Source organism: Mya arenaria, chromosome 10 (genome assembly GCF_026914265.1).
Source record: "Mya arenaria isolate MELC-2E11 chromosome 10, ASM2691426v1".
Lineage (NCBI taxonomy): Eukaryota > Metazoa > Mollusca > Bivalvia > Myida > Myidae > Mya > Mya arenaria.
In genome coordinates, this window is record NC_069131.1 from 4276289 (window position 1) to 4296222 (window position 19934).

The 19934-nt window shown below is 38.1% G+C and overlaps 1 protein-coding gene across 9 annotated transcripts in view; it reads right to left on the bottom strand.

The window, feature by feature from the left end:
- Positions 1-511: 511 nt before the first annotated feature.
- The window catches only part of LOC128205198 (calmodulin-regulated spectrin-associated protein 1-like), a 29879-nt gene continuing 10456 nt past the window's right edge, over positions 512-19934 (bottom strand). The window contains exons 10-19 of one of the 9 annotated variants that reach the window (XM_052906684.1): positions 19745-19844; positions 15512-19055; positions 14608-14735; positions 13756-13931; positions 11103-11180; positions 8796-8864; positions 7629-7793; positions 7030-7148; positions 6052-6215; positions 512-4986 (exon numbers count right to left, since the gene is read on the bottom strand). In XM_052906684.1, the coding sequence (XP_052762644.1) occupies positions 4857-4986; positions 6052-6215; positions 7030-7148; positions 7629-7793; positions 8796-8864; positions 11103-11180; positions 13756-13931; positions 14608-14735; positions 15512-19055; positions 19745-19844 (4673 nt within the window). In that variant the 3' untranslated portion in view covers positions 512-4856. Of the gene's footprint in view, positions 4987-6051; positions 6216-7029; positions 7149-7628; positions 7794-7880; positions 8453-8795; positions 8865-10128; positions 10165-11102; positions 11181-13755; positions 13932-14607; positions 14736-15511; positions 19056-19744; positions 19845-19934 lie in introns of those variants that run through there. The other 8 variants (XM_052906685.1, XM_052906687.1, XM_052906688.1 and 5 more) reach the window with 8 other exon arrangements.

A 19934-nucleotide genomic window follows, 5' to 3' on the forward strand; every position in this document is an offset into this window, starting at 1 on the left:
AGCTGTCATCGACTGACTGATTGAGCAAAGACGAAAACTGATCATTGACCCTAAATTTGACCTTGACATTGAAGTGATTGCTGGAACAAGCAGTTTGCATGTCGGCTCTGTTTGGTGAACAATGTGGCCAAGTTGTTTCAAGCTGGTACCAACGTTTAAAGAATAATACAGCGGACATGGCAGTGCGATGCACAAACGGATGAGCACAGTCTACCTAAGGCTTAGTTTAAACTTATTTATATTTCAACGATTTTGAAACAAGTTATTACAACATTGTATTAATCACTCTCGTTGGCACAATGTTATGCGAGAGTGTGATCTTGTGTTGTGGGGGAAACCAGAGTACCCGGAGGAAACCACAAACCATACATTGGCTTCCTAAGGCTTAGAAGGCTTCGGGAAGCACGAACATAGTAAATATGAATATTTCTTTCCAAGAGTATGTATAATTAAAATGGTTATAATGTACACACCACATTAAATATTTGTGGGTTTAAGGATAAAACAACCGTAAGCTTTATCAAATTTATTTTCAAATAAATAAGACTGCGTTTTCAACAGCTAGCATCACAATTATATGGTGTAGAATACAAATAATTATTTAGCACAAAGGTGCGAGATATCAAATAAATAAGATTCTAGTAACTGCATAAATAATGACAAATAATGAACTTACAAAGTACATAAGCACTTGAGTGGAAAATCACATTTATAATTATTATAAATATTCAGGATTCATAATAACATCACAACACCAAGAAGCACGTTATAAAGTAAAATATTTTTTTATAAAACAACTTTTTAAGCACTTTATAGGTTCCGAGACTGAGGCCATTTCAGATATTGACTTCAATCACTCTATAAAACCTTTATGTATAGGGAACTTGCATTCAATAAGAAAATAATCAATAAAAGGTTTTATTGATTTAAATTATCAGAAACCATAACCTCTTAACAGTGAGCGTATCAAACAAGAAACAACACTGTTTTAAACAAAATTACAATTCATTAACTGAATTTTAAGCAAGCTTTGAGGTTAGACTGATTTAATCAGAATTATTCATTTTTTTCACCATTTCCACAAAATCAAAAGTACCATCAAGTACCATAATACAATACTGTACTTATGCCCAACAACAGAAAGCATTTACAATGTATCTAATAAAATAGTATGTCTCTATTGTTTATTTCTAATGAAACAAGTGGATATAAACTAAACCCTACCTCCTACATTAAACAATGCGCTTACAAGTGCCACTTTAATATAAACAATTAATGTTTCATGTCTCTTAAATCTAGCAGATCACCAGCACATTGCTGAGAATACCACTATACATGTAATACTTCATCATGGAAGCACTTTCACCAGTATAACAAACACATATTTAATCTAGAGGAGAAACTAAAATAACCGGTTTACTAAATGAATGAGTGTGGTCTTAACTGGTTAACTAAATGAATGAGTGTGGTCTTAATAACTGGTTAACTAAATAAATGAGTGTGGTCTTAATAACTGGTTAACTAAATGAATGAGTGTGGTCTTATCAGAGATTCTAACAGCTGATAATTGTCAATCCCAACAAAACAGCCATGATTATCCTTGGTTGAACTAAAATATACTTGGTTGAACGCGAATATCCTTGGTTTAACTCAAATATACTAGGTTGAACTGAAATATTCTTGGTTGAACGCGAATATCTTTGGTTGAACTCAAATATTCTTGATTAAACTCGAATATCCTTGGTGAACTCAGATATCTATCCTTCGATCAACTCCGATATCCTTGGTTGAACTCAAATATCCTTGGTGAACTCAGATATCTATCCTTCGATCAACTCGGATATCCTTGGTTGAACTCAAATATCCTTGGTGAACTCAGATATCTATCCTTCGATCAACTCGGATATCCTTGGTTGAACTCAAATATCCTTGGTGAACTCAGATATCTATCCTTCGATCAACTCGGATATCCTTGGTTGAACTCAAATATCCTTGGTAAACTCACTTGGCTTGATTTCTCACACTCTCAATGTTTGTACCAAGGACCAAAATTTTACAACTACATGTACTTCAGTATTATTATCACAAGACTAAGTATGAAGGAATTAAACATAAGTTTAAGCTGATACAGCCTATATAAAAACCAAGGTAGCCAGCTATTCTAAATGGATAAATCAGAGTGACTTTAGAGTCAGTGACATATGCACATGAGTGCATGAATCAAAGGTGCTGTTATTTAACAATAGCATTCACTTTAATTATGAGAAGAAAAAAACAAAGGAATCTAACTTGGTTTTCAGAATATACATGTACAAATATTATAAATTGAGGTAACAGTTTAGTTATATTTATAAGAAAATTGTCAAAAATACTTTATTACTACTACAAACCAAAAAGATGATTAACAAAACCATTGCCCATTGACACATACCCATCGGATTTGGTTATCAGAAAATGCTAAATTAAAACCTTAACCAAGAAGAAATACAAAAAAAAATGGAACTACAAACAATATAATGACCATTGCTTGAATAAGATGAACTAAAATAACTGTCCAAGTCAGCTGTAAGATATTTGAAAACCTTGTTTTATCTGACAAGCTAAAAAAGTGATATGCAAACAAATTCACGGGCTGAACAAGCTTTACAGGTAAACAAATAGTTAATATCTACATGTAAACATAAACAACCAGAACTTAACAACACAGGCATTACAACCACGGAAACAAGCAGCAATTATTTGAGCAATAAAGAGAAAAGGAATTATATCTCAGCATCAATTAAATGATCATTAACTATCGTGACATAAACACAAGTAGAAAACAACACTCTTCAGCTTACTTAAATGGCCACAACATTCAACTTTGAGAAAGTACAATGATACATCAACATACAGAGCACGTTTTTTTTAACTTCCTCATATACAATGATTTAGCATTTATATATGAAGGGGTGAAAACGGAAAGGTTTGAAGTGATATTTGATAAAGAAACAGACAGGACGTTTTCACTATCGACCCTCCATGTATAAATGTGTCATCTTACAATGCCTACAATGTGTAAATTGTCTTACTGAACACAGAACGTAACAATAAACTGTCATGTAGAACATCACAACAGAACTATGAGACAGAAATAATACATTTCAATGATCGCCAGCAATACTGTACTCACTACCTGTATTCATAGATGAAGTAAATACAGTCTCCAAGGCATCACTCGAAACACGAGACTGTACTAACTATCTGTATTTATATATGAAGTTAATACAGTACTGCATGAATCCCTCAATACAGGAGAAGGATATAAATCAACGAGACCTACACAAATATCACATACAGCACTTGGCTAAGGCAAGCATATGTTGTAACAACAGTGACACATATAATGCATCATTAAGAACATTCTTCATGGCTACAGTCGAGATGAAAACACATGAGATGATGAAGTAGGAAGTATTAATTGTCACTCATGGCTTTAGCATAGACAGTTTAAGAATGGCGCACTTTCACAACAAACGTGCCAGTTTTATCATACTATTATGACAGACTGACAGTAAGCCTGAGTGAAAATGAAGAAGATTTTACATTTGAAACTTACATTACAAAAACAGATGCTTTAAGCCAAGTTTGATGGAACACAATAATTACATATCTGAATTCAATCCACCATTTACATTTCTATTCATTTTCAACATTGTATACTTCCATTAATGAGTTAAAAAGGAGAGCAACATATACATGTCCAACAGACCTTGATATCTCATAGACTATTAACGAAAAGAGAAGCACCCATCAACATGCAATAAAATAAACTAAAACAAATATCTCTCCTGAACAAATCACCGTTAATGAGCTGATAAAATGAATGTTCAACCCTGTTTTATGACCTACATGCTGTCAGGTTCCCTTTTGACTTCAAACATTCGCCTCCTTTTTATAATGACCATTTATGCAGAAAAAAACTCAGATCAGATTCCAAAGAAGGAGTCAGAAATTCATCAATACAATGTGTATTCTTAAAAGTATAGTTTTCCGATATATATACATATATTTAAAAAAGTATATGAAAAAGAATGAACATTTGTATTGAAATAAAATGAATATCGAAATATTTACAATATACATCATCTTATATTGTTTTTTAGACTTAATTCCATACTATACATGTTTAAAACCACTATTAACATTCATCTAATAGTTGTATAACAAAAACATGTATAATACTTGGTATATGGAGCCGTTAACAGGAGATATACGTGTGTACTGTCAGCTATTCCAACACCATCAACATGGCAGGAATGGTGCAAGGTTACCAGACCACATTCTGCATGCTGGGTACATCAGAATTGTACTATTACAATGCATTTATGTGGACAATGTTTTACTAAGTACAGCGTAGGTTTCTAGCTACTATGATTTAGCTATACGGTCAGAAAGTTACCTTACTATTATAATGGTATAGCCCCCTGTAGGAGCTACCCTAGTTACTGTCAAGGCGTTCCCCAATTACAGGTTTTTTTTTCCTGGTTATTAGCACAGAGTTCTCTACTTTTTTATCATGGAGTTCTCCCATTGGGGGCTATTCCTATTAGGGGGTTTCCTGGTTATTAGCAGAGATCTCCCTACATGGGCTACACTATTTTTATCATGGAGTTATCCCATAATGGGGCATCCTACTTATTATTAAGCAGTTCTCCAATAAATGGATATCCTAGCTATTCTTCTTGAGATATCCCATTAAGGGGAAATCTAGCTATTATTCTGGAACTATCCAATCAGGAGGTGTCCTTGCTACTGTTATGGATGTATCCCACTATCCAAGGTTCTGTCATGGAGCTATCACATTAGAGGCTATCTTATCTGTTGGCTTTTGCAGGAGGTTTTAATGGTTTCCAGACCGAGTTCTGTAGAGATATGGCATCTATGGAGACAGAGATATGCTTGGTGGAGACAACCTCGGAGAAGGACTTCGCTCCAGAGTTGTACCTGCAATGGCAAAGGATATATTTTAATCATGACACCATGTCAGGTAAGAAATTTTTTGAAGATTGTTACTTTGGAAAGACAAATATGATATGCATACACATGAGTATGGACAGTATTCCACTAAACATATTTTTATTTCAAGCTCAGCAGCCATAAATTTATGTATGACCTCTGTTGATTCTGACTCTGACCTATGTTATAATGTTACAATTATGTTATACTAGTACATGACCTCTTTTATTCATGCTCTGTGTTATGTATGACCAATGTTTTGTATGACCTCTTGATATTTGGGACCTCTGTTATGTATGACCTCTGTTATGGATGACCTCTGTAATGTATGACCTCTGTTATGTGTGACCATCGTTATGCGTGACCTCCTTTATTTGTGACCTATGCTATATATAACCTCTGTTATGTATGACCTGTTATGTATTCTTATGAATGACCTCGTATCATGCACGACCTTTGTTATGCATGACCTCTGTAATGTATGACCTCTATTATGCATGACCTCTGTTATCTGTGACCCGTGTTATGCATGACCTCTGTAATGTATGACCTGTGTTATGCATGACCTCTGTAATGTATGACCTCTATTATGCATGACCTCTATAATGTATGACCTCTATTATGCATGACCTGTGTTATGTATTGTTTTTTATGACCTTTGTTATGTATGACCTCTGCTGTTATGAATGACCATGTTTTAAAGTACAACTATAAAGGCACAAAACAGCAATCAGACATAACATTACTGTAGCATCAAAATATTGTATACTAGTGTATGAAGACAGAATATTACATGAGTAGTCATTTGATATGGAGTTAATCATGTAATCTTTTATTGGTCAGAAATTTGTTCATGTTACATTTACATTGCTTATCAGGAAAAAGCCTTAAAAGGTAAATGTTAACACCACCAATAGAACTTGACCAATATTAGAAACAGCTAATAGGAAAATTCACTTAAAATCATTGAAATATGTATTGGAGAAAATCTGCTTTTAAAATGCAGATTTATCTTATAACATGAATCTACAACAAGATAATTAACTTGCTTACTTGAAGTATTTCTCCACCATGTCATGCTGAATAAAACGCGGTCCAACGCCGATAATTTTGACACAGTCCTCTGTGTCAGGATCAAACCCGTACAGGCTCCGATACCCGCAACTCGCATCACGGAACAGTATAATGAAGTGCTTCGCATTGGACTTGGCAATCTCCTTAAAAGATAACATAGGATATGCAAAACTAAGCTTTCAATGTATGAAAAATGCCTGAAAGGCCTTTCTATCTACACTTTGACTCACAGAAAAAAGTGGTGACGCTTTGTGTCTGGATTGACTATCTGCTGAAAATTAGGATATACCTGGTACATTGTTACCTTGCAATTTTGGCATCTGCGTCTAGCAAGAACTAATTTATATCATATAAATGAGGTATTAAGGTTTTTACAACATTATGATAGATGTCCTCTTAAAACTCAAGAAAAATTAATTATTCAGAATTATATTCTCTACTCGAACAGGTAATCAGAACAGATTTTTTTTCATAATGAGATGGAATTGTAATGCATGTTTACATTATCTATAAAAAATTCTCACACTAAACAAGTGCGCCAAGAAGCAGAAATACACCTGTCTAAGGAACTATCAGTACACAGAAATCAATAATAGCCACTTCAAAGAAATCAATGTAAAACTAATTGAAATATGGTCATATTAGAGAGCAGAAATCGCCAATATGGTACAAGTTTGACAAATAAAGGGCCACAAACTAGGAGCTGTTAAAGTGATACAGCTGTTCATCAAAACCGTTTCAAATAAATTTAACTTAATCATTGCGAATAGAATAAAAACAGACAAATTCTGTGACCGCCTGCCAACCACTAACCATGATCATCCAGTAATACATCCTATTTTACAAAATGACATCGACAAACTGAGATATTCATTTGTAGAATGGTAAACTATAAAATTAATCAAGCTGTAAAAGCAATAAATATTTTATAGAAAATAAAAGTGATGTATCCCATACCTCCAAGACCTTGTTTTTCTGATCTGTGTTCACAATGCCGGCCAAACAACAGTGTGAGATGGCGTTGGTGATAATGTGACGATTGGACTTCGCACTCGGCCTCACGAACAGCTTAGGACCTGGCAAACAAATAACATTGGATGCATTCAATGTATAACCTAAACCAGTACACTTACAAGGCAAACTGTATCCCTTAAATTCACTACAAGACAAAAGTGCAAGATGGCGTTTATACTGGCTTAACAGCTAGACTCGACACTCAAGTTTCATTAATAGAGCAAGATAGCGTTGAAGAAACTAGAAGCTGTCTTTCTGAAAAGGCTTCATACATGAATGAATCACTAGCTTATAATCTGACAAAAGACATAAGACAAACTCATTTAAGAGATCATTCACAAAATTAAATATATGTTGAAAACACAGTATTCTCTGTGGATCTGTCTTTTCGTCCAGCAGAAGTATTGTACATTTTACATAACAGGTAACTGAATCAGTATGACCAACAGTAATTCCTGTTTAACTGTTGTTAAGATCCTGCATCATTTCACTTAATGAAACACACTACAAACTACACTAAGTGAAAACATCCTTCCACTCACCCGAATACTCTGACCCATGAGCGGAGCCTGTCTCCGAACCCTCGTTTGACCTTGGCCCTTTCCTCGTGCGGTAAAGGTCAGGTGATGGAGGTCGCCGGTGGGTGAGTCCACCGTATGCCAGGGGTTTGCCGTCACCTCCTCCGTTGTGAAGGGTGTTCATGGACACTGGAATGGAAAAGAAGTTGGTAAAGTAAAGGTACAATGTACACAAAAATACTTGATATTTCTAACTTAATAACTTAATCAGCCATATATTAATTCTATTTCATATAGTTTATGAGTAATAAGATTGTATTCAAAAATGCGGCATTCAAACAAACATTAAAAAAGTATTTTATACTGAAATATTATTATTTGCAACTTACATGTAATAACAATTAAGCGTTTACATTAGGATTTCAATGAATTTAAAAGTAATACAACAAGAAAGAGAAATAACTCAATCCAAAATAACGTTTTTCAAGGCAAAGTAAAGATCTGGTTTAATTTCAATATAGTCATAGTCATATAGATAGTGAAGTGGATGCGTAAATGAACAAAATAAACCTCAACAATTGATCATATGGTTTTATCTTTAATGTTTAACAAACGGGCCAAAATGCACTGCTACTCATGTTGAAAGTAAACAAAACATGCATGCATCATGCCAGTCAATAAGAATTAAAGAGTATCCATGCATTTGCAACCTTTCTAAACATTTCAGTCCACAGTCTCAAAGCGCAGTTTTAGATACAGGGTCAATAATGTTATGGAAGTTGAAATAGACCTACATTACGTCCATATTGTACAGTTAACAGCATGTTCTCTTACCTGAAAGTGTTCACCTTTCAATTGTACCAATTAGAAAACAATTAATGGAGAATTACAAGTAGCATGACTACTCGATATTAATAACAAAGTTCACCTAAAGTTTAAAGACTGTCTCTTTTTAAATGCCATGTCTACATGTACATTGTTTTCTGCCATTTGTTTCTTCTTACTGCAATGAATTATAGAAAAAAACTTTTTTAAACCATTTCAAGCTCAGCTGTTAAAATCGTGTCCTGTTATAAAAAAAATTGTGCCGGATATACAAAAGTACATGTGGTGTTAAACTGTTTTGATTATTTTTTGTAGCAAATAAAAACTTTAGAAGCCTATTAATTTACCTCCTAAACATGTATTTACCTGCTTTTCGCATGGACTGTTTTTTAGAAGGGGGGGCAAGGGAGTTTCTAGTATTTCGAGGACCTTTGGCTGAAAACAAACCAAAACCGTACATAAACCAAAAAAATAAAAACTAGATCTAGGTGAATGACATACTACCATATTTGCCATAATCCACGTTGTTCAGAACCTTGTTAATTCTTGTTAACTTTCAAAGCTTTACATTTCCTCGACACACTTGTGATTGCTGGTATTGTCAGTATTTCTAACAAAATTTGAGACAACTGTTTCAGCCATATTTGTTTATTATATTTAAATATATAAGCACAATTACAAATATTTTACCATTAAAGATGAACAACAATGCCATTAATCACTTTAACAAAGCTCTGAATAATCGGGCTGTGTTCTTCATCAATTTATCATTTTTAAACAAACAAAGACATTGTCATATTTATAAATTTTGTCAATATTTTGCAAACAAGTATTACTGCACATGGATCGAGGCAAGCATGGTAACTAAACACAATGCAAAATAAATGAAAAAATCAAGGTAACTTAAAACAAACAAATAACACAAGTGCATTAAAATAACCACAAAAGATTTACCACTAGCTGAAAATAAATAAGCAAATTTTGTTCATTTCAAGCCCGAACTATGACGATTCTCGCTGAAACTACCGGTACATGCAAAAGTCAATAAATGAAATGTTTAAGCCCTCATGTGTAAGTCAGCACTAATGTGGATTGGGGTCAGCACATGAAACAGCAATATCACTGTCCCATCATATCATCATGGAAACTGATTTGAAAATTACTATAACCTCCCTATTCATTTGCATTGGTTAACTTTGTAATTTATTAAAAAAAACAACAGTGATTCATTTTTCTCACGCATTTCCAGTCCTTTACTTATTGATTGACCAAACCACCCATTATTCATAAATATGTGCATTCGTGAGATGCACTGTTTTAAAGTTATAGGTCATGTCACCGTGCACAAAATAATGCTTCTGACTATTTGCTAAGGACCAGTTCCATTGTTGTGAAACATGCGAGACCCGAGAGATGTTCTTGAGAAAATATGAAAATAAATCAAAGAAAAAAATCAAGCATGCAGTTAAACAAAAATTGAGTTTACGTAGGATTCTGCAAACTTTGTAAAACTGACTATGTACTGCAAATACAATATTTGGGAGCAGACCAGTCATAAAAAGATACAGCCTAGAACACCAATAATTAAAATAATAAGATATGACCATGGTCTTCATACAGGCGATATACAATTTGCATACACAAATAAATGTACAGTGTACATATATTTGGAAATCAAGCATCTTAATCTAAGACATACTATCATGGCTCTTCTTTCTAGGCAGAGTGAAAAAATCTGAAAATCGGCACAGTTTGACATTAATACTTTTAAAGCAAATAAACATGTACAATTACGAACAATTACGTAAGCATACATCTAAAGCCATTTCATTATTACATAAACTTATTATTCTCAACATCGAAATTTGGTTTGTGACGAAATATGCAAAACAATACAGTAAAGAACAAAAGATATGGATGTCTTTCAAGATCACATAAGAGTGAAATTACAACCTCGGGGAGCCTCGACCAAATATATTTTGGTTGGAAATAAATTTGAAAACAAGCATGACAACAGTATGCCACTACAGTATGCCACTATTAAAGCTCCAAGTTGCCGATAACTTATTGAATTCAAGTAGGTTCTTTGTGTACTAGATCATTTCAGTCAATCAATATCTGCTGTGGAAAGACTTTAAAAAAACAAAAAAACTTGAGGTTTGAAAAAAGGTTTTAAGGAGAATGTCACCATTGAACTATGGTTAAACAATTAATAATATTGTATCAAAATGAGATACAGTATCTATAGGGTTTCTAACAGCTGTAGTTATCTATCCTGAACAATAGAAGCCGATCTATTGGAGTATGAGGAATGTTCAAAGCAATGGTAAAGTGGCTTAGACACCTTTTAAAATTGTTTCCAAAGTCTGTTATATTCATTTCAAGGTTCGATATGTCCTACTGTTTTTGATGCGAAATTCCGAGCAATAAACAACCTTTAAAACTGTACAATAGTCTGAAGTCAAAAGCTTTCAGGATTAACCCCTATTAACTTAAGAATCTCTGTACCAACCACCTATGGTCATAGCTAAGTGCTCACTTCAGAAACAGAAAGCCTAAAAGCCAAGACATACAGGATGAACTCCTCTAATCTTACAGGATATTTTTTTAAAAGAGCATATTGTGACACTACACACACACAGTAAAACACCCACAATGTGACCAGCGACTTACATGATGTAGCATTCGACGATTGACCAGCAGGTTCAACGCTGGCACGAGATGTCAGGTCCTCTGTACTACTAGCTCCGCCTATGTATACGAGCAAGAAGCGTGTAAGCATGGAATATCTAGCATGAACAAGAGCACCGCGGGTGAAGGCCAATGCATGTCAGTTTTTTCTTGGGTTAACCAAGAGGCATAACTATTCAATAATTTAAGCCAAAGTAATGGAACTTAATCTTAAATGGGCATATTGTATCTGGAAACACGTTTACAATGCTTGACCAGACCAGTTAAGTAAAGAAATGTCTCAAACCATATCTGACATACTACAATGTGTTATAATGATAGACTTAGCTAGCATTGCTTAAACAACAAGAGATGTTTGTCAAACATTATGCCCCCCCTGAGCGCCATGTTGACAGGATTATATGGACAATTGAATGAAATATGCATGGACTGAAATGACAGCTGATTGGTTGCCGTTAAGACAGTTTTAAGATTATGACCATTAAAGTGTGAGGATAGAGTGTGTTATGACCATGACCTTTGACTCTATGAACTCAAAATCCAGAGTCATCAGCTGGTCACCAGAAACCTAAATGTCAAGTTTGAGGGCCATGGGTGCAGGCATTGTCAAGTTATCACTCAGACAACCTTTTATCATTCAAGGTCACTGTGACCTTGACGTTTGGCCCAGTGACCCGTAAAATCAATAGGGACCATCTTCTGGCCAGGCCCAACCTCCATGTCAAGTTTGAGGGCCATGGGTACAGGCATTGTCGAGTTATCACTCGGATAACCTTTTACTATTCCAGGTCACTGTGACCTTGACCTTTGGCCCAATGACCCCTAAAATCAATAGGGAACATCTTCTTGCCAGGCCCAACCTCCAAGTCAAGTTTGAGGGACATGGGTGCAGGCATTGTCGAGTTATCACTCTGACAACCTTTTACCATTCCAGGTCACTGTGACATTGACCTTTGGCCTGATGACCCCCCAAAACATAAGGGGTCATGTACTGGTCAGGCCCAATCTCCAAGTCAAGTTTGAGGGCCATGGGTGGAGGCATTGTCAAGATATCACACGAAAAACCTCTAACCATTCAAGGTGACTGTGACTTTGACCATTGGCCAGATGACCCCAAAAAACAATAGGGGTCATGTACTGGTCAGGCCCAATCTCCAAGTCAAGTTTGGGGGCCATGGGTGCAGGCATTGTCAAGTTATCACACGGAAAACCTCTAACCATTCAAGGTGACTGTGACCTTGACCTTTGGCCCGATGACCCCCCAAAACAATAAGGGTTTTCTACTGGTCAGGCCCAACCTCCAATTCAATTTTGAGGACCATGGGTGCAGGCATTGTCGAGTTATCACTCGGACAACCTTTTACCATTCAAGGTCACTGTGACCTTGACCTTTGGCCCGATGACCCCCAAAAACAATAGGGGTCATCTACTGGCCAGGCCCAACCTCCAATTCAATTATGCGGGCCATGGGTGCAGGCATTGTTGAGTTATCACTCGGACAACCTTTTACCATACAAGGTCACTGTGACCTTGACCTTTGGCCCGATGACCCCCCAAAACAATAGGGGTCATCTACTGGTCAGGCCCAACCTCCAATTCAATTATGCGGGCCATGGGTGCAGGCATTGTTGAGTTATCACTCGGACAACCTTTTACCATACAAGGTCACTGTGACCTTGACCTTTGGCCCGATGACCCCCAAAAACAATAGGGGTCATCTACTGGTCAGGCCCAACCTCCAATTCAATTATGCGGGCCATGGGTGCAGGCATTGTTGATTTATCACTCGGACAACCTTTCACCATTCAAGGTCACTGTGAACTTGACCTTTGACCAGATGAGCCCCAAAAACTTTAGGGGTCAGCTACTAGTCAGGCCCAACCTCCAAGTCAAGTTTGAGGGCCATGGGTGCAGGCATCGTCACGTTATCACTTGGACAACCTTTTATCATTCAAGGTCACTGTGACCTTGACCTTTGGCCTGATGACCCCCAAAAACAATAGGGGTCATCTACTGGTCAGGCCCAATTTCCATGTCAAGTTTGAGGCCATGGGTGCAGGCATTGTTGAGTTATCACTCGGACAAGCTTTAAAATTATTTTACCATTAAAGGTCACTGTGACCTTGACCTTTGACCTGATGACACCAAAAATCAATAGGGGTCATCTACTGGTCAGGCCCAACCTTCATGTGAAGTTTGATGACCATACGTCCAGGAATTGTTGAGTGATCACTCGGACAAGCTTTGGTCTACCGACGGACCGACCGACCGACATACCGACATGCCTGTGCAAAGCAATATACCCCTCTTCTTCGAAGGGGGGCATAATAACAAGAGTTATTATAGCTGGCAGCTAGCAACTATATCTGTCAGAGGATGGATTGTGTAGAAAACTGAATATCAGCTTCTACAGATCAACCATTTCCCTTTGGTTAAAGTCCTCACAAAATTACATTGTCAAGCACTATATCATTGCCAGATACAATATACAGAAATCTGTTCCCATAAACAATTTTTAAGCAGTTAAATATTAGCTCACTGCAACTTTGGTGGGGCTTCCTTACTTAAGTTTTAACACTAAAACTGCATTAAGCACTAGTTTTGTTCATCATGCAAGCCCCTACAAACTACCAACCTTCAGTAAAGTCTGGCCCGCCCTTGACAAACATGGACTTGGGCCTTGGTTTCTGTTTGGTGCGGGGCTTTACGGAATCATCGTCCTCTTCTTTCTTACTAATGTACTGTTGGAATATCGCCTCTCGTCGGGCCTTATCCGACGACTTACGGCGCTCACTCTCGTCCTGCTTCATCCTGGGAAAAGTATGTTTTCATCTGTATTGATCATATATGTTTTTCATTAGTTTTGATCAATTATATCTAACTGTTGTGCTGATCAGCAAATACAGGGTTTTGTGAAAAGCGTCTAAAAAATAAATTAGCAAAAAAGCAAAACATATAAACAATGTTACTTTTTAATATATGTCTAAAAAGAAATCTGGATACTAAAAGACTAAAAATAGTAGGTTTTTTTAAAAGTGCACTTATTATGACAATAATATTGTTGAATTTGTGTCCCAGTCCTGTGTGCGCTGATGTTTGATTTGGATGTGAGAATTGGCAAACATTTCAATATACTGAAAAAAATCAAAATTGACAAGCATAAGTCCAATCAAGCCCCAAAATATTAAATATCTTAAATAAGGAATTGGTCCATTGGAAACCTGGAGGACAGGCATAAATCTGTGCATCAAGCAGCACAGCCTCACCCCTGGGATGTGGAGACTAAATTATTTATCTAAACCAAGCGTCAGTTGTAATTACAAATCAAACTTTTCAAGCAGGAAAAAGGAGAATGCCTAATTAAAAAAAATAAAATCTGCTGTACAATATTAAAATGTCTACACAAAAATACTTACTCCTCTATTCACTTGGTAAATATGATCCTTTTGGTATGGACTTTTTCTAAGGCATTTATAACAATACTCACTGTTCTGCCTCCCTACGTCGTGCGGCCTCCTGCTCTAATCGTAGCCTCTTCTTCTCAGCCTCCTCTTGACGTTTTAGCCTCATTTTTTCTAATTTTTCTTTACGTCGCTGCATCTCCTCCTCAGCACTCTGACAAAGTATGCAAATATAGCATATTATGTGGAATACAAATTGCAGAAAAATCATGTCTCCTATAACTGATAAATCAACAATTTTGCATACATGCCATATCCCCCGGCGGGGAAAAAATACCCCGGAATTTCGATCCATCCCCCGGTCTCCCGGCGGGAGATAAAAATCCCCCGGAATTTTTTACAACAAGTGATCAATTAATTTGTAGTAATTATCAAAGGCAAAGAAATATTACTCTTATGGAAGGAAGAAATTAATAATATTTATTCTATTCTCTTATTGTCTGAAAGTCATCAAAGCTGATAGAATAAAGCACAATTTTTTAAAAGACTTTGGAGGAAGGTAAATTTAATTTAATTGTCTTGAAAACATATTTTTTCAATGACATATTTTGTTCTTCAAGTGCATTACAGTATGACATGACAGTGTATCATAAAAATATGATAAATCATGACATGAAATAATTCTGTATAATGAAAAAGTTTAGAGGTTTTCAAAGCAAACTATATGTGAATACCTTTTTTCATACTTGCGTCTAAAAATACTTTAAAATTTCGCCTACTTAGACCTGCTAAAAAAATCCCCTTGAATACAACCAAAATCCCCCTGAATTCTCAGCCTTTTGAACAAATCCCCCTGAATGGTCTTCAGAAAATATGGCATGTATAATTTTGTAAAACATTTTTCTAGCAAGAACCATTGAATAATTCTTTTTTAGAGATCCAGGAAAAAACACAATTAAAAATTTCAACATAATCATTAGCAGTACTGACCTGATCCAGCGTACTCTCATCCTGGCCAATCACAAACCCCACCGCTGATGTGTCAGATTGATGACTGGTATCCGCAACAGGCTCCTGTACACTAGTATCACCCCCTGGGGCCTTTGCAGCAGGGGAAACATCTTGACCCCTGCTCATGTCCTGGGCAAAGTCAGCTATCACAGAGGAGCCATACTTGTTTGTATCTGTTTTATTACTAGTCTCCACACTTTCTGATGTCTTATTGGAAGAATCTGATTTATCACTTGAAAAGGAGTCATTTTTTGCTCTTCTATCACTTAGCTGTGGTTTTGCCTTCATTCTTCTTGGTGAACCTTCATTCATTGACACAAAGAATCCATTCTGATCTGCTTCAGTATTATCATTAGTCATTTGCCTGTCACTTTTTGGAACATAAGGTTGACTTACTTCAGCAGTAGACCCTAGTGAATCAGTCGTAACATTTGGCTGTCCTCTGGACTGGTTAACTTGACTAGATCCAGTCTGGACTGGTTGCATTGGCAAAGACTCTATACCAGTCTGTAGCACCTGCTGTTGCTGGGGAGGGTATGAAGCAGGCAGGAAGTTGGCTGGGTGGGAGCTGGGAGGGGTGTAAGCCACATGTTGATGGGCGGAGGTGGTGTAGGTGGCGGCTAGGGGCTGCACAGGCTGAAAATGTGTTGTAGGGGAGGAGTAGACAGTGGAGTAAGGTATTGGTTGCTGTGACTGGGGGGAAACTATGTGCTGTGCCCCGGGGTAGGGCTGACCTGGATGGCCTTGGTACATGGAATGGACCCCTGGAGAATACATCTGGGGTGGGCTGTGTTGATACTGGGGCATGCCCCCAGGGCCCATGATATAGCTGCCATACTGCTGGGCTGTGGGCGGCATGCCTGCCTGCCCGGGTGAGGGAATGTACTGACTGGGGCTACCATAGACAGGACCTGTCAGTCCTGCCACTGAGGCCGGGTGCTGCATCATAAATGGCTGGTTGGACAAGTGACCATGACCTTGAGGAAAGTTGTTCAAAGGTCGAGGCAAGGTGCTGGAGTTGTAGTTACCAATCTGTTCATTCTCTTGCTGGACCTGCCTAGGCTCTGATGAACTGCGGGCTTGACCCAGGTTATGTGTGGGCTGTAAACTACGTGACCTCTCATCTTGACCCTGACCTTCACCTTCTGAGCTATCCCTTTCAGGCATGGTCTTCTGTCTGACATCCAGCATATTTGGCGGAGACTTTGACCTTGACCTCTGGTCCTTGGCCGCCTCAGACCTCTGCTTGATTTGCTTCAGAGAAAGTTTCATAATTTCTCCTTGCAGGTCAGTTAAGCTCTGATTCAGCTTATCTATTGAATGATTGTACTCATCATAAGAGCCACTCCTCTGTACTCGTGGACAAGGTTCTTTGCGGGCCTCAGGCCTTGGGCTTCTCTCTACTGACACACTCCTTCGCTCGACATCTTCGCCTCTTGGCATTTGCTCAGGGACAGCTCTAGATAGCTGAAGTTCAGCTGACGCTGGCACAAATGGTTGAGATACTGGTTGTTGTTGACTAGAAACTGATCGCTCTTTAGAACCACTCCGTCTATCAAAACCTCTGCTAGGGCTTTCCCTATGAGGAGATTCAATATCTTGAGGAGATCTAAAACTCTCTGCAAGGGAACTAACTCTTTCAACAGAGGTGCTTCTCCGATCAAACACAGGTCGTCTCCCCTGGCTACTTTGGCTACCCTGGCTTTCTTGGGAGCTCTGCATTTCATCATCTCTATTAAAGTATACACCATTACTTGATTGGCTTTGCTCAGGACTTTCACATTCACTGCGGTCCATAGCTTTAGCCCCTAGAGGGTCAGCCTCATTGAACCAGTTTTTGCGTACATTTTCTATTGTCTTCTGGATGTCCCCTCTGTGTCTGGGAGATTGCTGGTGTGCAGGGGAGATCAGCTGGGGAGACATATTAGCTGGTGCTAGTGGCAGCTGAGGGTCAGAAAGTGTCATTCTAGCTGGTGGAGCACCATTTTCTACATGATTGCTCTCTGTTGCCTCAGAGTCATCTTTCGGTTTCGCAACAACATGAAGGAAAGCAGCCTTCCCTAGCCTCTGTCGCATTTTCTGCTGTTGAATCTCCTGGGTGTGTTTCTTCCTTTCAATGGCCTTCCTTTTCTCTTCGAGCTTCATCTTTATCTTAATTAGCTCCTGACTTACGGCCCCATTTTCTGCAGAACTGTCTCCCGTTGCTTCAGACTGACTTAACTCTTGCCTGTCTCCAGACCCACTGCCAAGAGGAGACTTCTTTTCCTGTGCTTTCCTCTGAAAAGCATCTCGCAATGATGTTGGCCGTCCCTTGCTTTCGTCTTGCCCATGTTGCATGTAAACAAATCCAGAGTTATCAATCTGTCCCAACTGTTTCATATGTTTAATCTGAGAAAATGATGTGGCCTGGCCTTTAGGCCCAGTTTGGTTACCAGTCTCCCTCGGTACCCTTGACATTATTACTGGCTTCTGAATTATAAACCTGCTTGGATCTGACAAAGCGTTCTCATCGATTCTACCAATGTCATTGTTATTAATTATTTTGTTCAGGCTCTCCCTAGTCTTATGGTCAGCATGTATTTTGTGAGACTCATGGTCCGAAAAATCCCCAGAACTTTTACTACTGGCCACACTGCCCTCCCGCGACAGTCGTCGATGAGGGGAAGTCTCGGTCTCATCTATAATGGGTATACCAGCAGCCCGCGCTGCCTCAGGAGTGTCACAGTTGTTAACAACGTAACTCTCGGCCACTGTAATATCACTACGGTGAGTGGGTATATTATCTTCAGACTCTGTTACACTTCCTCTCACAAAGAATGCCTCAAACTTCTTGTTGTCTGGATGATCACTGGCATGTGGCAGTTGATAACCACCTTCTGCTTGCGTACTTTGTGTATAAGGAGAAAGATTAAAATCCACAGACAAGTTCTGAGATTCATTTGTGGGAGTCACAGTTTGTTCAATATCACATGATTGAGAATTGTTTATAATGGCTAAATGAGGATCAATGTTCACTTTTTTCTTCACTTTAGGAGGCGAAGGTGTTTTTCTTTTAGGCGTTTCATCTCTTTCTTCCTCTTTCGAGTGATTATTCCCTTTCTCCTTTGCTGGTTTTAACCTTGCAGGAAGTAGAGGTTCTAAATTTCCTCCAATTAAAGAGTTCACATTGGGTTCTACAGAGTCACCTCTCTGTGAATACTCTCCATGTCTGGAGGTACAAGAGTTCACACTCTCTAGCTCTAAATCCTCTGGTACTGGAGTCTGATTTTGAGTAGGAAATGGTGTGCCTTTTTTGTTCATAAGGCTAAAACTGATAACGTTATTGCCCTGACCATCACCATCTTGCTGTGAAGTAGGGTGATCAAATTGTGACCGGTCAGTCCGCGGGGTCGCTCCAAGATCGCCAAGGTCAATACTTGTACTGGAGAAGCTGGCACCAAGGTCGGAGTCTATACTGACGTTGGCCAGCAGGTTAATGCCAGCATGGCTGAGGGAAACACTGGGCATGCCTGTCTGACCATGCCTGGAAATAAAGAGGGGGTGGTTAATAGGTGGCATGTGTATTAAGTGAGGAAGGAAACATTCAAGGTTCTAATTGTCCCATACAACTTGAGAGAAGAAATCATAAAACCAATCAATGACTCAGTGCAAAGAATAAAGTCCCACTGAATAAATTAACTTTTGATGCCTCAACATACCCATTCTTTAAATTACTGCAGAAAAAGCAACTTTTTTTAAGTGATTAAATTCTAAAACAAAAGCTGTCACAGTATGTGACGGATGCTCCCTAATGTGACATTGACCTATGAACAAGGTCAGTGCACGTGACACGTCGTCTTGGTATGTCGAACACATGTGGCAAGTTATTTTAAAATCTGTCCAAACAAGAAAAATTACAGCCCGTACACGACAACCTATACTCTGTCCTTAAATGCAGCATTCAATTGTGAATAAACACCTAAGTGTGACCTTGACATGAGAGGTAGGGACACGGGTCTTGCACGAGACATGTCTTCTTGGTATGTCACACACATGTGGCAAGGTATTTTAATATCTGTCCATACAAGAGAAAGTTACACCCCTGACACCACAACCTAAACTATATATCCTAATATGCAGCATTCCAAGCATTACAAGAGAAAGTAACAGCCCGGACACAGACACGACAACCTATGCTCTATGTCCTTATACATTTACATGTATTGCACCTACCCTTTCTCCGGCCAGGCAACTATAGACTCCCGGGGTGGGGCTGGACGTCTCAGGTCATGTGATGTCAGGGAATTGGCTCTTTGGACACTGGCTTGTGGCTCTGGAAGACCATATTAATATACTTCACTTGGCAAAAAATTAAAAGCACAACTCTTTTTGGTGGCATAGACTTTAAACTGCACTCTCACAG